The sequence below is a fragment of the Vipera ursinii genome, assembly GCF_947247035.1.
Source record: "Vipera ursinii genome assembly, chromosome: 2".
NCBI classification, from domain to species: Eukaryota; Metazoa; Chordata; class Lepidosauria; order Squamata; family Viperidae; genus Vipera; species Vipera ursinii.
This window is the reverse complement of record NC_139513.1, coordinates 51,604,390-51,629,726: the sequence shown is the minus strand read 5'-3', so window position 1 is coordinate 51,629,726 and position 25,337 is coordinate 51,604,390. Positions and strand designations below refer to the sequence as shown.

The window sequence follows — 25,337 nt, the reverse complement described above, 5'->3', positions numbered from 1 at the left end:
AAGTGAGAAATTTGTTAAGTGAGTTTTGCCCTATTTGATGATTTTTCTGGCCACATTTGTTAAGTTCAGTTGTTAAACTAGTTACAAGGTTGTTAAGTGAATCTGGCCTCCTCACTAACTTTCCTTGTTTAAAAGGTCACAAAAGGTGATCACATGATCCCAGGACACTGCAACCATCATACATGTGAATCAGTTGTCAAGTATATGAATGTAAATCACATGACTATGGGGATGCTGCAACTGTCGTTAAGTGTGAAAAATGGTCATAAGTGAGCTTTTTTCAGTGCCATTGTAATGCAGAACAGTCACTAAGTGAACTATTGTAAATCGAGGACTACCTATAATAGAATTATAGAAATGTATTTCAATCTCTGTTGAAAACAACCTATATTCTCAAACAAGGACTGCCCTGAACTACTTTCAGCAAAGAATCCCTCCATTATTTGCAATGGAACATTCCATAGTTGAATAGTCCTCATCTGCAAAAAATTAGTGCCCCCCCAATTTTCTTCCATTGCTTAAACTGCTCTAGTCTGCCCTCTCCTCTGGAGATAATCAGTGAATCTGAGCTACAAATAAAATAATTATTACTATCTTAGCCTGCTTCACCATAAGTGAGCTGCAAGAAATTAATTTATTAATTCTCTTTAGTTAGTAACCCTTTCATCATTTTCTCTTTCTGAAATAATATAGCATTGGAATGACCTTGAAAAGGGCAGGAGATCTTGTACAGAAGACAGACAAGACTGCTAGACCAGCAGAAAACAAACATGAGTCAGAAGCAGAAGGAAGGCAGGCTTCGGAAACACCTTGAAACAAACAGAAGAGTGTCAAACATTTGATGCCCTAATAATCTTTCTTATAAGATTCTCCACCTGCTCTTTGTAACTGGCCCAAAGCTGGGCTAATAGCAACTCAATCTCCAGTCAAGAATTCCTGAAATGCGCTTTTCATTTTCCTGCAAAAGATGTTGTCAAAGCCTAAAGCCGGTGGGATGAAATCACAAAACCGCATTAATCGCAAAGCAAGCAATTTCAAAGAAAAGAAAATGCAGCCTCCTCTGTGAAAAGCAAGGTATAATTCTACAAGACACAATATTAGATGACAGAAGCTTGCTGCTTAGGAAACAGGTGGAAGTGCTATATCTCTACCTGGCTTATGAGGGGAGGTGGAGGTGGTGAAATGCTTGAGAAACCTAAGCAAACTCTCTGCTTCCGGTAGCAAGATTTACACATTTTTCAACTCTCTCTTCTATTATTAGAGATACAGAACACCGTAACTCTCTGTACCTTTCAGCCTTTTAATATTTTGCAGAACAGGTACTCCAGGAGCAGCCTGAAGTAGGGGACAAGTTTGTGTCCAAAATTGGGCCTGCACAGTGTTATACAATGAGTTTTATGGAAGTGTTTATGGATGTGTTTTCTGGGTCATATCTCATTGCACATCAGCTGAATCCTGAAGTGCATGAACGTGGCACCAGAGGTACAATACAATGTCCCCTCCTTTTACTAAGGTATGGCGTGATTGCTGCCTTTGAAAAAAAGAACTGGATCCATCCAGAGTAGCCATAAATAGTCACATAACCTGTTCTCGTTTTTTAAAATTACAACTTCCCCTATCATTGTTAAATTCTTCCAAAGGGGTAAACAAATCTTTAAAGATTGAAAATAAAGTACAAAGCCTACAACTCAGCCAGACTTCAGAATACTTTCTAGGTCATTTGAAAACATTTACCTGTGCCTATACCGTTTCATAATATAAAATATTCATGCTTCATATAAAGACAGAATGGGCTGTTTTATATATAAAGTGTCCTGCCACAAAGACTGAAGGGAAGGTGGAATTTGGACACGCTTTAAGTATTTTCTCTGCCAGTTTAAATCTGCCAAAATATTATTTTCTATACAGCTTATATTGGCCCAGAAACCTATTTTTATTAAGGCAGGATTAGATAATTTCAAGGATATTTGGCATCCAAGAATGTTGATGCTTATTTGTTACTTTTACCTGTCAAAGAACAATGTCTCTGCATTGGTTATTTGCCTTTTGATGCCTATTCATAAATAAACAAAGGCCATTAAAACTCATTAAGGTGAGCTTTCCATAGACAGAAGAAGATTGTCCATTACTGCATTCCATACTCAGCCTTCCAAGGTATCTCCCATTGATAAGAAAACTATTCCAAAATCATTTTTTTGTAATGTATTGAACTAGCTGCTGAGTTCCCAAGATTTTCTCATTAACATACCTATATATCTGAAGAGAATACTGCTAATTCCAGCCAGCAGACTAAGAGTAATCAAATCCCCAAGGCTTGCAGCTATAGGAGTAGCAACATTATCTGGATTTATCCCAATCTTTCTTGCTCCAATGATCACACCAATCATCAACAATCCTAGGAAAGAGAGATACCACAGATTTAGAAAGTTTCCAATAAATCTGCAGAATAACAAAAGTTCAGAACACCTCTGGAACTTCTTCTTTTCCAAAGCCCACAGAGCTAGAAGCAGCAGACTGGTATGCCAGGGTCTTTTAAGTGTGACTAGAATGGAGAGATGAGAGAATAATACTTGTTAGCATCTGGGATGCAGTGAAGAGAATTAAAAGGTACTGGGAAAAATAGACCAAATACAGCATCAAAAAGCCCGTTATTGAAAGTATCAGCAGGGACTATAAATAATTCTGTATAGTTTTTAAAATATTCACTCACATTTTTCACATTGGAAAACTTAAAATGGGTATATTAACCACGGAGTTGGGAAGAGAATTTCTACAACTGGATGGCTATGTCAAGGAAAGAGGATCCCTTGCTGAATTATAGTTTCCAGGAGTCACCTCCATGAACCATGCTGCCGAGGTCCCTGGGAACTGCAATTCAGTAATATCTGAAGAGTCACCACATCCCATTCTTAATAGATCTTTGCTTCTATACATCAGCTTCTATACAATACACATTTATGCATTGTTTCATATATCACCTTTTATTGTCGGCTTCTTTCTTTTTGACTATCCCATCAACTATATCAAACCACAACTGGGTTGGTCTTTGATTTCTTTTAGACACATTCATTGTGTCTTCAGATATTTGATTTTAATTAATTCTCTCTCTCTCTCTCTCTCTCTCTCTCTCTCTCTCTCTCTCTCTCTCTCTCTCTCTCCAATGTACTTTTTGTGTACCTATCATTCACTTCTTTATTCAATCCACATTCGTTTAGTAGCCATTCATTCTTGAGCCTATCTCATTTCACCATACATACGCCCAGTGCTTTTTTTGTAAAAGAAAAAGGTGCCGGAAGTCACACATGTCATACAACCCGCCTTGCCTACCCTACAAGGTTCCATCAAAAAAGGTGCCAGAACTCCGTTCTGGGTGTTCTATGACAAAAAAAGCCCTGCATACGTCTTTAGAACACTATGCATTCCCCTTACATTCAGTTTACTTTTATGATATATATTACAACTCCAACTCTCAATTCCCTAATATAAAGCAGGCAGCACACTTATATACTCAAGCATTTTTTGTTTCCCACCCCCACAAATGTGCATTCCTAACAACAATCCACATACTACCCACTACCTTTCTACCAAGATTTTCTTGTCTTCAAATTCTTCCACTCATTTCCCTAAACTGAATAAACGTTCTACCAATGTATATAAATTCATCTACTTCCAGTAGGTTTTTGCAACTTATGTACAGTTTGCTATAGTTCACTCTGCTTTCCTTGTCAAACAGAACTATGTTCTTTGACAAATTAATTTTTAGATCCATATTTCTTACTGTATCATTTCCTGCAAAAGATCTGAATTCTCACCTCACACACAGGATGGTCAGCAGACAAAAGTACACCTACTCTATGTTCATCCACCAAATGACACACTTCAACTATCACCACGAGTTTTCCTTGTACTTTAATCTATGTTACTGTTATTATGCTCCTTCAAAATAGGCTTGACTCCTGATGACTACATGGATAGAGCCATGCAGTTTTTTTTACAATATTTTTATAATAATAATAATAATAATAATAATAATAATAATAATAATAATAATAATAAAAAGTTGGAAGGGACCTTGGAGGTCATCTAGTCCAACCCCCTGCTCAGGCAGGAAACCCTATACCATTTCAGGCAAATGGCTGTCCAGTCTCTTCTTAAAAACTTCCAGTGTTGGAGCATTCACCACTTCTGGAGGCAGGTTGTTCCACTGGTTAATTGTTCTAACTGTCAGGAAGTTTCTCCTTAGTTCTAGGTTGCTTCTCTCCTTGACTAGTTTCCATCCGTTGCTTCTTGTCCTGCTTTCAGGCGCTTTGGAGAATAGCTTGACTCCCTCTTCTTTGTGGTAGCCCCTGAGATATTGGAACACTGCTATCATGTCACCCCTCACCCTTCTCTTCATTAAACTACACATAGCCAATTCCAGCAACCGTTCCTTTTGAAAATGGTTTGCCACCATCTTTTTACGATTGAGTGTGACTGACCCAAAGTCATCCACCTGGTTTTGTGCCTAAGGGAGAAGTTAAACTTCCATTCTTCCTGCTTTGGTCCAGCACCTTTAACTACTATACTAAACTTTGTTCTCTTACATTAATCTATAGAGACACTAAATAACCAAAGGGACATCATACATCCTTATTACATTCCCTGCTCAATGTTGGCTCATTTGTTGAGAATTCCATTTAATATAATTCATGCTTTACTTCTTTTACATGGACTCTTACTGCATTCCAAAGCTATCTTTCAACTTCATGCTTGCTCAAAAATTCCATAATTGAAGCCTACTCACTTTATCGCATGCTTTATCTAAATAACACTGCACAATAAACTTTATCTCATTCAAACATTTTTCAATGACCTCCTGAACAGCAACAATCTGATTTGCACTCATGTATTGCCCTTTCCAAAAAAATTTCTCAGTCACCTCTTTGTTTTGACAGCCTAGAAAAAAAAACGGGTCATCACCTTAAAACACTGCTGCTGCTGCATTCATTTTTTTTACATTTATACACCAGCATTTCTCATGTGAAACATAGCAGCTTGTTCCTTCCTCTTCTTAAAAAGTCATATGCTGCTCTCTTGTGGAAGACCTGCACACTTCTTGGAGCAAGAACACTTTGATTATTAAGCCATATTTCAGGAATAAGGCCTCATGATCCTGACAGGATAGGAAAAAAGTTTTAAAGGTGAAAAAGAAAAACCCATCTGTGACAAGACGAGGGCAGAGTTTTATCTAAGCAGAAGTGGTGACCCCAGGAGAAACAACAGAAGGTGGTAAATAAGATTTATGTCAAGAGTAAAGAAACTGAAAGTGAGGCTGTTTTCCTAAAAGTCCCTGCACAAAGCCATTTAGCTGAAACTGCTTGTGGATGCTTGCAAGGGATACTATGAGTAAAAGATTAATTTTATACGAAACTAGTATTAAATGGACTCCAGAAGATGGTAGAGGACAGGAAGGCCTGGAGGAACGTTGTCCATAGGGTCGCAATGGATCGGACACGACTTCGCAGCTAACAACAAAGTATTTTTAGGTGATATAGAAGAATGGAAAATAGTAGCTCCTACCTCTATGGAACGGATTCAGAATTTATACCTGTTATTATGGTGTTGCTACCACTTCTGCACCACCAAAAACACATCTAAAAAGTGGGTGTCCACTAAACAATGTCATTTTTTTGGATCCTGGAGTTGTCCCTTGTCTAGGGCGCAGGATAGCTCTAACCCCGTTAAGTCTTTTGTAAGACATTTAGACTTCATTTTTATCCCAAATTATTTAGGCTCTATGATTAAGCAAGCTCTGCTGATTAATGGTGCTTAATTGTATTTCTGAGTGACATAGAGTAGGTTGAAAAATCAACTCATACAAACAGGATGGGCTACAGCTCATTCTTCATACACAGGACTCCAGATTTAGTCACTGGCAATTCAAAATAATTCAACATAAAAAAGACTATTCTCTGAAGAACCATAGCCTGAGAAAGCAGACCAGCAATGTGCAGATTTTCTGAGCTACAGATAGCAATTGGCCTTTGAGTATGGAGCCCACACTCCATGCTTAAAACCATAGGGAGGAATAAGACAAAACTAACATTCACTTACATGTAATGAAATTAAAGGTAAAGGTAAAGGTTCCCCCGCACATGCGTGCTAGTTGTTTCCAACTCTAGGGGCCGGTGCTCATCTCTGTTTCAAAGCCGAAGAGCCAGCGCTTGTCCAAGGACGTCTCCGTGGTCATGTGGCTGGCATGACTAGACGCCAAAGGCGCACGGAACGCTGTTACCTTCCCACTGTAGTGGTCCCTATTTTTCTACTTGCATTTTTAACGTGCTTTCGAACTGCTAGGTTGGCAGAAGCTGGGATGAGTAACAGGCATTAATACAATTATTCTTCATTCAACTATTTAAATTCAGTAGCATTAATCCAGTTATTCTTCATTCAACTTTTTAACTGCCCTACTGTCCCACTGAATCTTGCAACTGAAGTCTTTGGAACTGCACCCATGGCTTTAAGGGGCTGCATCTCAAGCGATAGACCTGTAACTAAGCCAGATGGCATATTGGTCTGATCTGGCCCCATTAGAAACATAGATGCTTGGAACAGATTACTGGTTCATGTAGATCAGGGGTGTCAAACTGCCGGCTCATGGGCCGGATGTGTCATGCCGAAACCGTGTCCACCCCAGCTCCGGCAATAGGAAAAAAGTCATGATACGTCGCAACACATCACATGATGTGGCAAGTTTGATACCCCTGATATAGATGGTTATGTATTTCCATACTCCCATCAATTTTTAATTGATTAATTTTAATTTATTTTATTGGGGCTGTTAATTTAATTCTTTTTAACTTTTGTATTGCTGTATTTTATTGTTGTTAGCTGCCCTGAGTCCTTCGGGAGATAGGGCGGCATATAAGTCCCAAAAATAAATAAATAAATTTGTTACTAATACAGTCCATGTGACTTCCCAAGGAAAGAATCCAAACTGTCTACAAATAGTTATAAAATAATGACCAGGAACCAAATGCAAACAATTTGTATGAGGAGCAGAATTAAAATTTCAAAAGCAGGGCCAGTTAGTATTCCAGGAATCACGAGAGTTTAAAAAAAAACAGCAACAACAACTCACCAAGGAAAAAGGCAGCTACGAATGCTGTTGTCAGGCTGCTGGCACACAACACAATGGCATGGTTTAGCTCCAAATACTCATTAGAAAGTGCGCCTAGAAGGATTGCTGCTACAGCTGCCAGAAGACCTATCACAGTGGCTTGTACCTGTCAAGCAGAAACAATGAAGAACAGAACATCTCAAGAGGCTGCAGTGGAGATCAGTTCAGAAGCATTTCTTCAGATCTCTTTCCTAGATGGAAGGCATGAACGTGTTAATGTGTCGAGTGTCCCCAACAGCATCACCCAAGGATGATTAAGCTTTTCATGCAGAGAAAAGCAGTGTGTGTTTTTGTCCTTCACTTTATCTTTGCCAGTTACTCTTTTCATAGTACAAAGTTACTTTTCAGACAGACTTATGAAAGTAAGTTCATGTGTGAAATAGCCAATCTGTAAAACATGAAATGAATTTCACCCTCCACAGGCTTCTGTTGAACGGATACCTTATTAGGCAATTACTTTTAGTCAGCTGACAAATGTTTCCTTAAACAACAAAAAGACTGAAACTTCATCTGAGAAGGTGGTGTGGAATTAAATATCTGGAATGCAATAAGGACTTATTTGTGAATCATTTGATTGGAACCTTAAACTCTTAACCTATAGTAATTCAGGTGAGGTTGAACTGTAAGGTGTAACAATTCACTTTCGGGATGCTGAGAGCTGTACTTCAGCAATAGTTGGTGGGACAGCACATATTTCCCTTTCCACAATCTCATCAATTAAATCCCCTATTTAACAAAGTAATTTGATACAGTAATAAATCAATAAATGTTTTTAGCTATTGTCAGTATTTTATACTTCATGACACTTTGTGTGCGTTTGGTTAAATGGGTACTGATCTGGGAGAAATGAAAGCCAAAAATCTAACCCTGTGTAATCAAAATGTTGTTGCTTTGCTAGAGGAACCTAGATATCTTTGTTGAAACCAGGGATATTTCACAAATGTGAAATGAGTGTTCCAAATCATACTGAAAAAGTAATGGCCTATGAGTCCCATGACCCATTTTAAAACTATTAAACTTAATTGGCATTCTGAGTAACATGGAGTAAATTAAACAGTGATAGGAATCATCATTGTCTTGACTAGTAAAGAGAATTTTCTGTGTAGGCCTTTCCAATGTCTTATAATACCTCACAAACCTGTGGCTGTAGGAATCGGCTGCTTCTAGACTGACAGCTCCTACTGCCACCAATCAAAAGGTAATATGTAGTTACTCTGACTTTTCCTCTAATCCTAATTTCTGTACAAAAAAAAGCCAGACAAAAGTAGCTGGAAACAGAAATGCTATAAAAGCTGTGATGCCTGGACCTTTTCCCTAAAACATGTGAAAAAATAATCACCTCATTAGGAAACAACTAACATCAAGAGTTTGTACAAGAAAAAAGCAGGACTTCCATTTCTGAAGTGACACAATTAATAAACAGCTGTAATAAGTGAGGATCAGATTAATTATCCAGGGGCTCTAATTGACTAGTATTATTCAAAAGTTTCCATAAAAAATTTAGACTTGCTTACCTGAATCAAGGCCATATTGCAAATAACCATTTTCCATTTTTCCTGTGTATTGTCCATCCGGCCAGTATTAGCCTGAAATGCCCAGGAGACAACATGTAACTCTTATGCAGGGAAGGAGAGCTCCTGATGATATAAGATTGCCCCTGTGCTTTGGCAGGATTGTGCCAGGGCACCACTATCAGTCTCTTTCATTTTCATCTTTATGAAAAACCGCAAGGGATATGCCTGCAGGGAATGGATTTCTTTTTCCTTCCAACTGGCAATATGACCAGTTTAAAAATAGATTTACAAGGACCGTGGCCAGTTTGGAGTACAGTTTGGATGCACACAATCAGGAGGTACAACTGCTAATTGTCTGAACTCCATACTCATCTCCAAGGCAGGCGCCATTGGACTTTATCACAGCAGCTCATAGAAGGAGTAACCTGATACTCATACTAAGCTACAATGTTCTACCCAGAGCTAAAAATGTTTCAAATCTCTGGAAAAAAAGGGAAGAACATTTGCAAGGTTTGGGAATTCTGAACAGGGTAACGACATTTGTTTAGAGCCTTGGTGGAGCAGTGGGCTAATGCCTCCTTAAGTAACACCAGCTGCCTGCAATTAGTGCAGGTTCGCGTCCCACCAGGCTCAAAGTTGACTCAGCCTTCCATCCTTCCGAGGTAGGTAAAATGAGGACCCAGATTGTTGGGGACAATAAGCTGACTTTGTAATAATGCCGCTTGGGGTGTGTGTGAAAGCCCTAATAAGCAGGCATATACATAGAATGAAGGCTACTGCTAAGCTTGTAAGCCGCCCTGAGTCTTCGGAGAAGGGCGGGATATAAATGGAATAAAATAAATAAATAAATAAAATAAATAAATAAGCCAAGCTGATAGCAGAGAAGGGCCCAAATACCTGGCTTTGACTTCTGGCCTAAGGATCAGAGAGAAGTATGGAGACCTTAAAATGGCTGGGCTGTCCTTGAATTGCTGTGCTCTCTCGGGGAATGTACTCTATACTTTAATGGTTTAAGTGGTTTTTTTATGTTTGTATTGTTTGTATGGCTGTTTCATTTTTTAATTTTTTTTGGTACTGTTTATGTTTTAATTGTAAACCACCCAGACTCAAGAATATGAGATAGGCAACTATAGAAATTGAATGAATGAATAAAGAAGGGAATTACAGTCAGACAAAATATGCAAACCTCCTAAATGCTGCTAGCAACCCAACTACTATCAAGATGGATATTTTTAACTCTTTGGATCAACCTAAATGATTGCTTAACAAGTATGTGTCATTAATTCAAGATGCTGGGCTTAATTCAGAGGCATGCACATGCAATACTAGCTCAACTGTCCTAAGCCAACACAGTACAGGTTATCTTGGGATAAAAAATATTATTGCAGGTTCGCATCCCACCAGGCTCAAGGTTGACTCAGCCTTCCATCCTTCTGAGGTAGGTAAAATGAGGACCCAGATTGTTGGGGGCAATAAGCTGACTTTGTAACAATGCCGCTTGGGGGGGGGGGGCAAAAGCCCTAATAAGCAGGCATATACATAGAATGAAGGCTATTGCTAAGCACATTTGATTTGTGCTTAGATTGTAAGCCGCCCTGAGTCTTCGGAGAAGGGCGGGATATAAATGGGATTAAAATAAAAATAAAAAATAAAAAAAGTTATCTTGGGATATCGTGCTCTTGATTTGTAGCTTTTCATCTTAGTCAAGTTAATTTTAATATCCTTGTAGTTATGATTTTACTGTACTGTAAACCATCCAGAGTGAGGATAGTGGATGGTGAGATGGGTGGCATGCATAAATAAATAAATAAATCCCTTCCCTTTCATAATCATGGATGGCAAATAGTACATTTGGCATGCTGTTACATTAAAAAGAGAACATAAACATTTTATTGTTAAGGTCACATTAATAATAGTGAGGAACTTCACTCCTGTCTTTCTGTAGATCTACATCAGACATGTCAAACACAAGGCCCGGGGGCTGGATCTGGCCCGCAAAGTGGTTTCATATGGCCCACGAAGCCATCCTGGAAACAGTGAGGGAATGCCCCCCCCCCTGCCTTGGCCCTGGCTCAGAGACCCTCCTTCTGCCATAGACCCTCAGATCTGTCCCACTCCTGCCCAGGCCCCCATAGGCACCCTTGATGCGAACGATGTAGAGCTGGCCACGCCCACCCAGTAGGCCATACACACTCTAGCCATGCCCACCCAGTAGGCCACACCCACCCTGGCCACACCCACCCGGCCCCCTTAGGGCAACCGCAATGCTGATGTGGCCCTCAATGAAATTGAGTTTGACACCCCTGATCTAGATGGAGGTCTTGTGGCTTCATCTCTAAAATGGCTCCCTCAGACCTTTGCTCAAATATATTATTGGATACCTAAAATATAATTCTTTCCAAATATGTGGTACAGTAGAGAAACCAGAGACACAATTCTAACAGAAATGTTGTTCATGACCACCATGGAACGTAAAATATACAGACCCAACCTACTTACGATAAGAACTATTGTGTATAGGTGATCACATGTCAATACTTTTCTTACCAAACAAGAACTCTGAATCCTTCTCTGTGTATTAAAAGACAACATAAAGAGGATACTTACAGCTGTAGAAAGTCTAGATGCCAAGGTCATTTCAAGATTGCCTTTCAAACCAATCAGGGCTGGAATCAGAATAAACATTTCTCTGATTTTTATAAATACTTTCCAGTGCTGAAAGGGAGAGAAGAAAGCATTCATTGTGATATTAATTGTAACATGAACATTCATACAAGCTTTGAACTACTGTACTACATAGATTTCCCAGCAGCTCTGAATTGTATGCTGTTTTTCAGTGTTTTCAGTGTTTTTCAGTGCTAAATACCTAAGCAACAATTAATAAAGAAAATTGAAATAAATCAGCATTCTTGTGACAATTCTATAAAAGTATATAACAAAATTAAAGACAAACTATTTTTTATTGGACCAAACATGTATCATGGAAACTAATTAAATAGTTCCAATGACATCATTCAATCTTTCTTTGCACATGCACAACTTCAAAATCAGGAAAATGGACATTAACTGCTATATTTTCATTTTATGGATCAAAAAAAAGCAACCACAACCATAGAAAAAATGAAACAAAACAAAGCCAAACCAACCCCTCTCTTCTTCTTTGACTATAGCACTGCAGCTGCTTTCTCCAGAAAACAACTTTCTTCTAAACTCTCCAACTAAGATCCTGATGGTCAACTTCTGATGGTCAAACCCTCCTCTCTTCTGCCCCTTTTTCTCCTCTCTTGGACAGGACAAGAAAGACTTGGGGAGAAATGTGGCCATTTGATAAGATAGTGAGCATAGCAATCAGGGTTACTATACCCCATACACAACAGTTACTTAAGAGGGAGGTTAAGGAATGGGATTGTGTGAGGGCTCCTTCTAGGGCAAGAGCCTCATAGCAGCTAGTGTGTGGGTAGTTGTTTGTACTCCCCACCTTGAGTGGAAGCTAGGTGGAAGGGTTTTGGGTGATTGGTCCGCTTCCGAGTGGCCAGTGAGAGGGACCTGCTGGGAGAGAAGACAGTGTGGTTGTTGCAGGGGGCTGGAAAGGGGGAGAGATCTTTTGCTATGGCACCATAGAGGTTCCCTCCCCCTCACTGACACCCCCCTCCCCCTGGGATGTACAAATACGAGTTCTCTAATTTTATGATCTACTTGGTGGCCAATCCTGCACAACAAAGTTGTTTTAGATTGAAGAACACAAAGTTCAAGAGTGTACTGCATTTGATTATAAATGACTTGAAAGTGAAGAGGAAAAAAACATAGTAGAAAGTGAAGTTTGGAGTGATAAGAGGTTTGCCTAAGCCTTTTTCCATTCCTTATATGTAATGCATTAATGGACTATTTCCTTTTCTGTTTTTTGCCTCTAAATCAGAGACACCCTTCAAGTGGCAGAGAATTTCTACAGGAAGTATTTTAAAAAACAAACACAATAAACATATTATTGACTATCATTCCTATGCCTTTTAAATTACAAATAAACCTGAAATTACAGGACTGCCGTCTCACTTTTCAACCTGTTCTGCTTATTAGCAATCAAGCAGGGAAATAAATGTTCCTAATGATAACATAATGGGCACAGTCCAACCCACTGATATCAATGGGGCTTCTCCCTAATTAGGCATAGAGTGTTCTGTGACTGAGTAATTATTCCTTGGCTGAGTTCACACAACATGCTAAACCCTAGTCAGGTTTAACAAAACATAACATAGCTTAGCAAAACACAAGTTTCCTATGTCCAAACAAATAAATCATATTATGGTTTAACATGTTGACTTGATTCACACAACATACTAAGACAGAGGCTAGGTCTAAGCAACCTGTTGAACCATAAACTATCCAATTGTGATTTAACCCAGTCTAATGTTTTGCACACAAATCCTGCACTCTTTGCATGAGTATATATACACAACTGGAGGGTTGTTATAAGGCCCTATGAAACAAAGCAATCATAAACAAGAATTCTATTTATTTAGAGGACATGATATATGAAGAAAATAATTTGGGCCAGTGAGAGTCATTCAGCCTTAGATTAGGAAGTTCAAAAGCATAGATCCACTAACTCGCTGCACTAGCATACAGGTCGTCCTTGACTTACAACCATTTGTTTAGTGACCATTCAAAATTACAACGGCACTGAAAAAAGTGACTTAGGACTATTGTTCACACTTAACAATCATTGCAGCATCCCCAGGGTCAAAATTCAGCATCCCCAGGGTCAAAATTCAGATCTTTGGCAACTGGTCCATATTTATGATGGTCGCAGGGTCCCAGGGTCACATGATCACCTTTTGCAAGCTTCTGACAAGCAAAGTCAATGGGGAAGCCAGATTCACTTAACAACTGTGTTACTAACTTAGAAGTGAACTGATTCACTTAACAACTGTGGCAAGGAAGGTCGTAAAATGGGGCAAAACTCACTTAACAAATATCTCACTTAGCAACATAAATTTTGGGCTCAATTGTGGGTGCAATTTACCTATAGTAAACTATGCTCCATAAACTAAACTTCAGTGAGACGGCTTTCAACCTGCAGTGGACTGATTCAGGCTGATAATAAATGACACACACACACACGCCTCTCTCTCTCACACACACACAAACCACTCACACACACATATACACACTCCTTTCAAACAACCCCAGGAGGACAAGAAAAATATATTCTTAAGAATGAAAGAAAGTTGTAGTTTGCAGTTGAAAAGTTAAGTAAAAAAAATAAATTTTAAAGGAAAAAAGTGGCTAGAATTGGCCTAATAACTGAGAGTATCTTGCAAGGAGGATCTAATGAGGACCAGGAGTTGCTGTAACCCAGCTTTTCCGCAATAACCTCTGCTGGGGTTTTCCACCTAGATTCTGGGCCACATGAGCAGCTTCCTTGTCACAAAAATCCACCCAATGCTGGGAACACAATATTCCTGACACCGCATGTGATATTTCCAAGGCATTTACATTTTTCCTAACATATTCTGGCTTGTGGCTGATGAGTATGTTCTTGGATCAGTTCAATCCTAGTATTTCTCCTCCAGGACACTTAGAAAGAACAACAGGTGGACAATGAATAAGAGCCTTTCATCCAACTCAGTCTGTCCACAAAGACTCTCTGGAGAGCCCTGACATTCTCACAGAAGATACTTTTCCCCCAGGCAGGTAGAACAAATACTGCACCTAGCTCCCACGTAGCCAAATTAAAAATAGATGCTCGCAGTCAGCCTACCCCTCATTATCAAGGAAGTTGAAAGAACATACATACTTGGAGAATATCCATCACCAAACCAGCAACAACCAGGCCTAAACCTGCCAGTATATACGGCCCGAAGATCTGTGATGCAATGGAGAAGCATGTTTCTGGAAGGAATCCACTGGGTGATCTGAAAAACTTACAGGTAAAACCTCTGAGTTTCTTCCCTCGGAAGCGCAGCTCCAATTTCAGCTCCGTGACTACCATTATTGAATGCCATTAACCCATACTAAAGAAGCAGAGGACAAAAGGACATCCCAAAATTGGAGTAGTCTTCAATCTTCAAACAGAGTTTCAAGGCACCTTTGGGTTACAGTTACCCCACCACGTGTTTCAAAAATCCGATGTCCTTTTTTTTCTTCTTCCACGGGAGAGCAAAGTTCGTTTCCAAAATGTATTCAGATTAGCTGAGCTTGGTTTCCACTATGCTTTGAGTCAGTTTCCAGCTATCACGACCTGGCTGAAAACCAGAAAGACTGGCTGAAGCTAGGACACTGAAGAGTTACCAGCATAAATAGTGCTAGGTTGTGCTGGAATTGCTTAAAATACTTCAGTCACTTGTGTCCTTTCTCCTCCACTTACAAAGACAGTAATTGAAAAGATAAGCTTGCAGGGCCGAAATAGTCACAGCGCCATCAAGCACACCCTGTGTGACGCTGAATCTTTCTTACTGTTCTAAGGCAAAGAAGAAAGTTTACTCCAGTTTTCCTTTCCTGTTTTGCTTCCTCAAGGTGAAGAAAAGTCATTAGGAACAGGAGCTTAATCCCAACTACAACTACAAAGATTACAGAAGAGCTCAGAGGGGAAAGTAAAGGAGAAAATCGATGAGGCTATTCTAGTTAAAAGGCACTTTTCATCCTTTCTTTTCTTCTGATTTCCTAGCTCTGCTTTGGGTACACAACTTTAGAAAACAGATAATCTGTATCTATCTCTAAATGACTTGACTTTCAGAAATCCTGAATGAACACCAATGAGGTTCAAAAGCCAGCACCCTTATCTGCTGTCATCAGTTTAAATTCAGGTACTTTTCAGGCTTTGTCTCTTTGCAAAACTTGTAATTTATTCAGTTATGTAAAAAATTACATTTGGGATTTTCCTGCTTTGGTCAATTCTTTCAAAAGAAGGGAAAGAGCTGTCATAGATTATACAATAATCCTTTGGATGCTCTTTGCTAGCTCAAGGCCAGTAAGTAAATCTCCTTCACAGTTCTAAGTTTTCATGAAAAGGATATAGCAATAAATGACAAAATCCAAATGCTCGGATAATTAAAATAAACCAGGAATATCCAGAATTAGAGAATTTTTTTTTCCTTTAAAAGATGTTTCACATCTGGTTGCACTACCCTGGAATCCAGATAAGCAGAAATTTCAAAGGATAAAACTTCCTCTCTTGACTCTATTTTTTTCCATGTGACCTTTCTCCAAACACCTTAGAATGACATGCATCCTCATAACTTTGTGAGGCAATTTAAACTGGAAGTCCATGATGCATATAGAGTCATTCTGGGTGCCGCATAACCCAAAAGGGATTTAAACCCAGTCTTTGCAGTCAGCCTTTAACCCCACCTCAACATTGTCTGCACCACACCAGTCAATCAATTCGATAGTAGTCTGGTTACTACAAATAAAACCAGCAATCTTCCTAAGGCATGCTGGTTGGTCTAAAAAAAGCTTTCTCTGATAACGTGTTGAGCTTAATCCAAGAACTCTGTTTGCTTAGCTGCTTTCTTTCCCACACTAAGGAGGTACAGAGGAGGTCGAAGAAAGCTGGGTTTAAATTTATAAGTCCTGTAACCAGCATTAATTGAGGAAGAAACTTGGAAAGTCACCTTCAGACATGAGCTTTCTACACTGGGACAGAAAATAAAAGAGTCACAGTCTTTTTGTTCCCATAGATAGCCACCCTCCAAAATCCAGGGTTTGTTGCCCTCGTTTCCTTTTATCCACTGAAAAATTTCCTTCAGGATGCACAAATCCACCCAACACAGAAAACCCAGCACATGAATGGGGATGGTCAGCTCTGATGAGTATAAGGGAGGAGAACTGGCAGTTGGAGCTCAGGATTCTTTCTGGGAGGGGGGGGGAGGAAGGTCAATGAACTTCATCCTTTATGAGCCAGAGTAGAAAAAATGGCCTTGAAGGACAGGAGGAAGTGCCCCTACCAAGGTAATGATCAGATAAGAGGGGCTCAAGTCCACACCAAGAAACTAATTTGAGAAAATGTTTCAGACAAGCCCTTCTCAAGTTCACACGAATATAAAGTTGGGGTTGCGGGAAAGCATATCGAGACTTGCAAGATTCTGAGGATTCCTGTTGGGAAACTCCCAGCCAGGCAGGGAGAAGGGATCAAGCAGGGAACTAGCCTTGAGTCCTTGCACAGCAGCAAGAAGTCTGACCCAGACACCCCCTTAAATTCCATGAAACCTTATTTGATTGTTCCTTACGAAAGGCAAGCAATCTGGGGAAATTCTTATGTGTTATTGGGAACACAATAAAGTTGCTGACTTGGACTTTTCACAAATGTATCTGGTTGCTTGCACCAGACAAGTCCTAAGCTATATGTGCCATTGGTTTCTTGGTCTGGTCCACCTTGTAGGGCTGACCCAATGGATGGAGGCTGGCTACGTTGCTTCCCAGGTTGTGTTGCTTTTCTTGAAAATGGGGCTTATAGAATAACTCTTTTGAAGAGGAAAAAGAGCTGCAGTCAAGGCAATGGTCAATAAGAGAGCCCAAAGCAGGAATACAATTTGAGATCCATTTCAGACTTGACCCTCCCTAGTTCTCTGCCATAAAGATAGAGAGGGAGACATATTTAAGGTTGCAAGGATTTGTCACTGCAGTTTTAGTATTCATGACTTTGGCGTTCAAGTCTGGTTTACCCTGAAGGGATGACACAATGGATGGGGCAGGGCTGTTCTTCCCTAGGCTGCATCGCTTTCCTTGGAGACAAGAGATGGTACTCTTCTACTTTTGATTAGTGGTTGAACTCCTAAGGTGCTTACCTTTAGCTGCATATCTATAGTAAACCCACATTTACTGAGCTGCGGTGGCGCAGTGGTTAGAATGCAGTACTGCAGGCTACTTCTGCTGACTGCCCGTTGCTTGGCAACTCGGCAGTTCGATTCTTAGTGTCTCAAGGTTGACTCATCCTTCCATCCTTCCGAGGTCTGTAAAATCAGGACCCAGATTGTTGAGGTCAATATGCTGACTCTGTAAACAGCTTAGAGAGGGCTGTAAAGCACTGTGAAGCGGCATATACTGCGTGCACAATTCAGGCAAGTGAGTATTTTGACCATATCATTTTCATGCATATTTTCCACCTCCAAGACGTATAGACTTGAATGCTTAGTGGATATAAGCATATCAGATGATGTGTACACCTTGAACTTCTGGGTGCTCCAGGTAAGTTGCAGTTCTGGAATATGACAGCACTGGAGGATAATGGGTTCTTGGTAGCTTCACATTTGATTCTTCTCATGTCTTTGCCAGTTAATGTGTGTCTTTTTTTCTCAAAACATTTCTTGCAACCCTTTTGACTATTTGCAACAAAATGTTTGATGGTCCTGTGATCACACCCCAATACGTTAGCAATTTCAAGAGTGCTGCTTCCCTCTGAAAGACTTTTTACAATTTTTGACTTTTCAGAGTCAGTTAAATCTCTTTTTTGGCCAATTTTGCCTGAGGAAAAGAAACTGCCTAATAATTATGCACACCTTGATATAGGGTGTTGATCTCCTTACGCCACACCCTCTCTCATTACACAAATACACTTCATCTGATATGCTTATATCCACCAAGCATTCAAGTCTACACAGCTTGGAAGTGGAAAATATGCATGAAAATGATGATATGGTCAAAACACTCACTTGCCTAATAATTGTGCACGCAGTGTATAAGTCTAAGTGATATTGCTATTGCTATTTAAATGGAAGCCATTTTGTAGGAATGCTTCCAAAACACCATGATTACAGCTAGAATTCCCAATTTCTATCCCTCATGCCTCCTATTAGCCACCTAAACCATTTACATCCTGATCACTGTAGCTGTGCCAATGAATAGAGTCTGGTAGTGCTCAAGCATTAAGCAGTCTGGTGGCTCTGCTCTTTGCTATTTTTCTTCATCAGAGACTGAGCCATGTGCAGTTGTTAAAGCTGGATGTTCAAAGAGGAAGCAAGTCCAGCTTTTATGAACATCTATATCTTGGGTGTATGGATCTATTGTTCCTTACTATATACCAAACACTAAGTAAGCATCATGAACAAGTAGTCCTCGCTTAACAACCCTGACTGAAACTGGTAAATCTGCCTTTAAGTGAAGCTGTCATGAAGTGGGAAATTGTGTGAGCATAATTGTGTGAGCATGCTTTTCAACTGGAAAGAGACAAGAGTACGGAACTTAGATTCACACCTTAAGCTTTTGTTTGCCTCCTAACTACCACCACCTGCTCTTTGGAATGCTTGAGCGGCATTGAAAGCAGTGCAGTTGTATTGGCAGCCTAGAAGATGTCGGAGTGCTGCTCAGCTTATTGTTTTGAAATCCCTTTTTCTCCAATCTCTTCACTCTCCAAGGAGGAGGAGGGGGAAAAAAGCAAATGATTTCTGTAGGCAATCTCTCCTGTGCCTGATCCTTTCTGCTAGTGGTGTGATCACATTGCTTTTAATGTGTAGAAGATTAAATAGCTTACTCTCTTGAAATCCGTCTCCAATCTCTCTGCTGGGATGAGGAGGAAAGAGTTAGGCAAAGGAGAGACTGCCTGCAGAAATTGCTTGCTTGCCTCCTCCTGCCCTACAAAGTGGAGAGATTGGGGAGGAAAATATTTCAAGCTGTTTGCATAGAGTACCCAAGGCTCCCCACCCCAGGCTGCTGGTATAATTGCACTGCTTTTGATGTGTAGAAGAGCAAATAGCTTGACCTTATTTACAATCCCTTTATCTCCAATCTTTCTGTTCTGCAACAAAAAAAGAAAAACAATCCACATATCTGGCATAGGATAACTCATACTGCCTGCAGTGGTGATCTTCTGACTGAGGGACATTGCAAAAGTTGTAAATGGGCCACAGAATGATGTTTTTCAGCACCATTGTAACTTCAAACAGTTGCTGAATGAATGGTTGATAAATGAGGATTACCTGTAAAGCCTTTAGGTCAGAGGTCCCCATCCTTTTGGGCAACAGGGACTGGTTATGTGGAGAGAGGTTTTTTCGCGGGACTGGACGGTGCATGGTTTTGTGTGCTGCCTGCATCCCGCAGATGGGGCTTTGCTTGTTTGTGCAGACCATGGCCTGGTACCGGTTCACGGACTGGGGATTGGAGACCCCTGCTTTAGGTAATGAATCAGCATTCAGAGAGCAGCAGTTAATGAAAATTCATTTTGTGTCATTAGTATCACCACCACCATCCCTAGAGAGCTATCTGAAATGCTTTAAAAGGGTTTGGATTAAATGATCTCTGAGTTTCTTCCAATTGTCTGACTGTTACTATCATGAAATAAGGTATCTTCAGTAAAAAGTGCTGTTACCAAAGAAATAGTAATATTATTTTTCTATTAATACACCAGAATAGGAGCTTTATTTTCATTACAACACCCCTGAGCAGTGCCGGTATCCATATAAAGAGAGGGAACTAGCAGTTTAGTGTAGTGGTTAAGGTGATGGCTTAGAAATGGGAGACTATGAGTTCTAATCCAGTCATAGGCTTGAAATCCAGTCAAATACCTTGGGCCAGACACTTTCAGCCCAACCCACTCACAGGGTTGTTGTTGTGGGGAGAGTAGGAAAAGGGAGTATTATATATGTTCACCACCTTGAGTTACTTATAAAATAAGAATGGTGGGATAAAAATCAAATAAATAAAAAATGTATATATGTCTATCACAATATTCTCTTTTAAACATTTTTTTCTATCCTTCCTGGCATGTGAGATGACATGTGGGGGGCTTCTTGTGCTGATTAATGCTTCTCTGTGGGAAGGGTTGATGCCTCAGGCTTTTAAAGAGTTTGTGGTCTGCCCTCTTTTTTAAGAAGCCATCACTAGACTCCACCGTATTGGATAATCTTCATCCTTTTTTTTCTTTTAATAACCCTATAATCCCTTAATTCGGGTATAGTCGGAACGACTGGGTAGAGCTGAGCGCTTACTGGCCGGGTCCCCTGCCTGACGCCTACACGGAGTTTGCAGCATATATTTTCTCTTTGTGTGCTGAGAGAGAAACATTCACTACAATTTAGGATTGAACTTGAAATATATGGCATGCCATAGAAAATTGCTGCTTCGGACATTTATCCATTCAAGACAGGAGAATGTTTTCTAATTTAAAACTGTTGGATAACCCATATATTCCTGCCTTAAACTTTAGTTTGGAAACTGAGCAGAGGCCTATTAATTATTTAATGATGCATTTACAAAGTATTTCTCTCTCTCTCTCTCTCTCTCTCTCTCTCTCTCTCTCTCTCTCTCTCTCTCTCTCTCTCTCTCTCTCCATTAATAGCTCAGCACCTTAAGAACAGTCTTTCCTCTACTTTCACTTTTAGGCCAACTCATGAGGTAACTTTTTATATGATACCTTTATTATATTACTTGCATATCTTCTCCAGCCCACAAAGCAAAAATAGAAAGGTGCTCATCTCTGCTCTAACTGAAATCTGATTATTTATTTATATACCTTTGCTCTTTAGGCACAACGTTCTTTAGGCTAACTCTTCTCTTCCTGTACTCTATAAAATGTCATGCACAATAATGGTACTATGTCAATAAATGGTAACATCACCAACTTGATAAACTGGAAAAACCAATTGGGAAATAAACTGGGTTTGCCAACAAAATCAATACACTTCTGGAACATTAAGCATAACCCTCCTCTAGGTAATTGGCTAAATCATTTTAACTTTGGAGCACTACTAAAGTCTGTTGCAGGAGAGAACCACAAAGTCTGAAGAGAAGAAAATACACGCAGAATCCTACACCAGTCTCCACATATTCAGGAGGCAACTAAACTCACATTAGTTCAGCTGGGTATAAAATATTCCGAAACAGGTAAAATCTTATGAAACTCAGTTGATTTCCTTCATGTGACACAGTAACATGAAATTAATGCTAGGGAGAAATTTGAACTCTGGCCCAGAGAAAACAGGCAAAAGGCACTTTAATGTCAACCTATCAGAAAGACAAGGGGGCAACCTGACCTCTTACCTCGCTAGTTAAATAAATTTGATAATGCAAGCAAGGATTTCAGTGCTGAAAAAGTAACCTATTAGAATAAACTTAATCAAATTGCTTGTTTGAATTTAAAAACAAGAGGCTGCTTTTATTTATTTTATACAGTTTATCTACATTTCACTCCAGTGAGACTCCATGTGGTGTACAACAGTAAAAAATAACAGTGCATGATCATATAAAAGAACAGTATTGAAATAAAGTCTACGTCTCTCAATTCATACTGAGTTCCTTCAATTAAATATTTAAAGCAGTATTTGTTGCAGCAAGATTAGCCTCTCCGATGATTTGTTTTAAAATTATGCTTGCTTTGGGAGCTTGCTGTTTCATCTTAAAGTTATTGCACAGAAGACAGTTTGCAAACATAAGATTAAAAAATACATATAAAACCAAAGAAATCAGTGGGAATTAGCAAAGAAAAATATGGAAAAACATAGGATCATCGTTAAAAAAAACCACAGGAAATGATAGAAGTTTGATTTGGATCACATGTAATTGAACATGACATTAGACTGTTATAAACCTTTTTAGCTGGAAACGGTTACAGAAAAACTCCCCCCCCCAAATCTAGAGCCTTTCAAATGCATTGGACTGTCACTTTCATGATGCCCATTGGTGTGCTAGCTGAACTATTACGGAAATTTTAGTGCAACCCATCTGGAAGACATAAAAGAAGGCAACTGTAAAAAGTTCTTGTACGATCCAAATGCAGGCACACCTGCTGTACTAAATCCTATCAACCTTATATTCAAATGCAGAGTAGAACATACTCTCAAAAGCTGAGCACGTGTACAATTATTTAGATTTAAATCCGAATTAATTTTAGAAGCTTAGTCCCCAGGGTACATGCACAGCAACCAACCAAATGCACACGGTCAAACTTCTTAGGCAACCAAATGCAGCAAAGCAGATGCCCAGGATTTCCATTCACCTTACCTGAATGTAATCCAAGACCATCCCTGCCAGGACCATGCCCATGCCTGCCAGCAGGTAAGGCAGGAGCACCTGGAGGCCAATCGCCAAGGCCGATTCCTCCTGCAGTTTTGCCATGGCCACTTTTGCCTCGGGAGGCTGCTTCTGAGGCAGGAGCAAAGGGCCATCCTCTGTGCTCTGGCTGCCAAGTTTGCTTTCTTTGTGTTTACTCTTGCTCTTCGCTTTCTGCCTGGATCGCTCTCCATTCCTGGCTCGACCTTCTTTCCGACGCTGCCGAGTTTCTTCGCCTTTCATGTTGATTTTTCCCATTCAGGAGTCTTTTGAGGAGTGGATATGATGAGGCCCAGGACAATTAACCAATCAGAAAATAAGCAAGAGGAAGAAAGCGATAAGATAGAACATCCTATCATAATATTTAAAAAGAGCATCCTGGTATTCTTTTTCTTTTGAAAACCATCACTTCTTTCCCAAACTATGCCAGCTGCTGCAGCTCTTCCCATGGATACACGTTTCACCAAAGACCTACACAATCTGCCCACTTATTGATGCAATGGCAACTGAATACTTCTTCTCAAGAGCTTCCGAGCTTCTCAGAGAAACTATGGCCCATTTCCCTGTTAACTAATAAAAGCAATGCACATGTTACCTAATATATACAGCCTACCCAAATCCAGAAATCTGAATTTCTAAGGCTATTTATGTGGGACAGATGGAGTTCAGTGAAATGAATGCATCTGTGAAAATCAAAGCTACTTCTTGGGTGCCAAAGTCATGTCATATATAATTTATTTATCCAGTCTCTGAAGTCAATGCCCTTCAGCTTCTTGGATCCGAATTCCCATACTGTCTGGGCATAATTAGAGTTGCATTCAGAATAAAGAGTTAAAAGGGACCTTGGAGGTCTTCCAATCCACCCGCCTGGAATCCAATCATTCAAGACAAATGGTTGTCCAATCTCTTTTGAAATCATCCAGTAAAGCCACAGCCACAACTTCTAGAGGCATGCCACTCCACTGAGTGTTCTCACTGTTAGGAAATTTCTCCTTAGTTCTAGATTGGATCACTCCTTGATAAGTTAACTCAGTTAACTTAGAGGGCAATATACTGGGAAATCTGCATCTATTCACCTCTTAGATCAGGGCACCAGGAACCAGTTCCGTGGAGAGAGGTTTTTCTGTGGACAGGAGGGGGTGAGGTTTCGAATGCTGTCTGCATCACATGGATGGGGCTTTGCTTCTTTGCGCAGCCCAGTTTCTGACATGCCATGGACCTATGCCGGTTGGTCTTAAGATCCTGTTCCCCCCCAAAAAATATGCAGTTTCAGCTTCAAAAGTATCTTTCTCAGTAACTGGACGCCTATTTACATAGGTCCTACTGCACCATTTCTATAGGTTTCCCATTCTTGTTGCTGATAGGCAATTATTGCATTTTTCATTACTGTTTTCTGAATAATATTTTTGAATGTGCAGAGTGACAAACGTAGCCGGGACATTCTGAAGGAGGGAAATACATTCCTTTCTGAGGCACTTTAAAGTTGTGGAAAACCAGCAGGTTTGCTGGAGTGAATTGTTACTAACTTAATGTGAGACATCCCCAAGTGGTGAAAGATTTGATGAAAGAATTTTGCTTTCCATCTTCCAAACTGCCAATTAAATCAAAAAGTACATCAAACTAAGTAACCCTAGTAGCTAAAACTAATAGCCTAACAGGATTCCTTCAGTACTGCCAATGGACTTCTGATTTAGGATCGAGCCCATCAGATGTGTAAGACTGATTCATCTCTCAGGGTCAGAAAGGATGAGATTTGTTTCTGCAACTCCAGATCTTCCCTCATCGGGAATGACAGCAACCAGGGCAAGGAATTGCATAGGATGAAGGAGAAGCGATATGACTGACTACCTGTTCCCTTTCCATCATCTCCTACTTTCAGGTTCCTTCGTGATACTAAACAAACATAAAAAGCACTTTATAAATAATGATCAGCAAGAAGAGAGTTATCCTTCCCCTCTTGCAACTTCACCATAGAAGAACAGAACCGGACCGAGATGAATGGAAAGGCCAGGAGGCTCCAAACGGAGCCATCGGGTTAAGGAAGCATCTGCTCTCACGGGATCTCTTCACAAAGCCCTGGAGCAGAGAAGCACCCCTCGCGATCCCTGGCCACTTACCCGGCGCCTTTGTCTTTTCTCGCCAGAGTCTACCGCCCCCTGCGGCCCGAAAGAGGCACAGCGCGCATCTGGAGCTCAACCAAAGGAGGACAGAAGGCGCGCAAATGGCAAGGCGTGGCCTCGTCCACATCTGGAACGGCGGGTTCCCCGGCGCCCTGGACCTCGCCCGGTCGCCTTTGTTCAGACAACCCCCGGCCGAGGCGAGCGGAAAAGGAAGCGCCGAGCCAGAAAGGGAGGGAAGGAGGAGGCGAGAGAATTGCGGGCGGGGGGGGAACCCGTGGGCAGGGACGGAGGGATGGAGAGGGACCCGCTCCTCCGCCGACGCAGCGTGGCGACCTTTAGGCGTTTCTCAGCCGAGTGGGGGGGGGTCTGCCCGGAGCCTGTTAGGGAAGCGGCCGAGGTTTGCTCAGCCGCTGCGGCCTCCTTCCGGCAACGCTACAGTTGCCGCTCCGCTTGCAATGCAATCGCTTTGATTTGCTGGCATATCCAGGAAGTGGAGATAATCGGTGATTACGGGGTAGGGAGGAGAAGACTCCGCCCGTGCTGATAGGTTCACGTTAGCCTTCCCCA

At 40.6% G+C, this 25,337-nt stretch overlaps 1 protein-coding gene across 3 annotated transcripts in view; it reads right to left on the bottom strand.

Annotated features, from left to right (window-relative positions):
• SLC41A3 (solute carrier family 41 member 3) overlaps positions 1 to 25,337 on the bottom strand; it is a 39,110-nt gene that overhangs the window by 11,173 nt on the left and 2,600 nt on the right. For 2 of the 3 annotated variants that reach the window (XM_083353849.1, XM_083353850.1), the window contains exons 2-6: positions 22,603 to 22,916; positions 11,281 to 11,388; positions 8,674 to 8,745; positions 7,121 to 7,265; positions 2,249 to 2,395 (exon numbers count right to left, since the gene is read on the bottom strand). In XM_083353849.1, coding sequence (XP_083209975.1) covers positions 2,249 to 2,395; positions 7,121 to 7,265; positions 8,674 to 8,745; positions 11,281 to 11,388; positions 22,603 to 22,908 — 778 coding nt within the window. In that variant the 5' untranslated portion in view covers positions 22,909 to 22,916. Of the gene's footprint in view, positions 1 to 2,248; positions 2,396 to 7,120; positions 7,266 to 8,673; positions 8,746 to 11,280; positions 11,389 to 22,602; positions 22,917 to 24,767; positions 25,199 to 25,337 lie in introns of those variants that run through there. The other variant, XM_083353848.1, reaches the window with a different exon arrangement.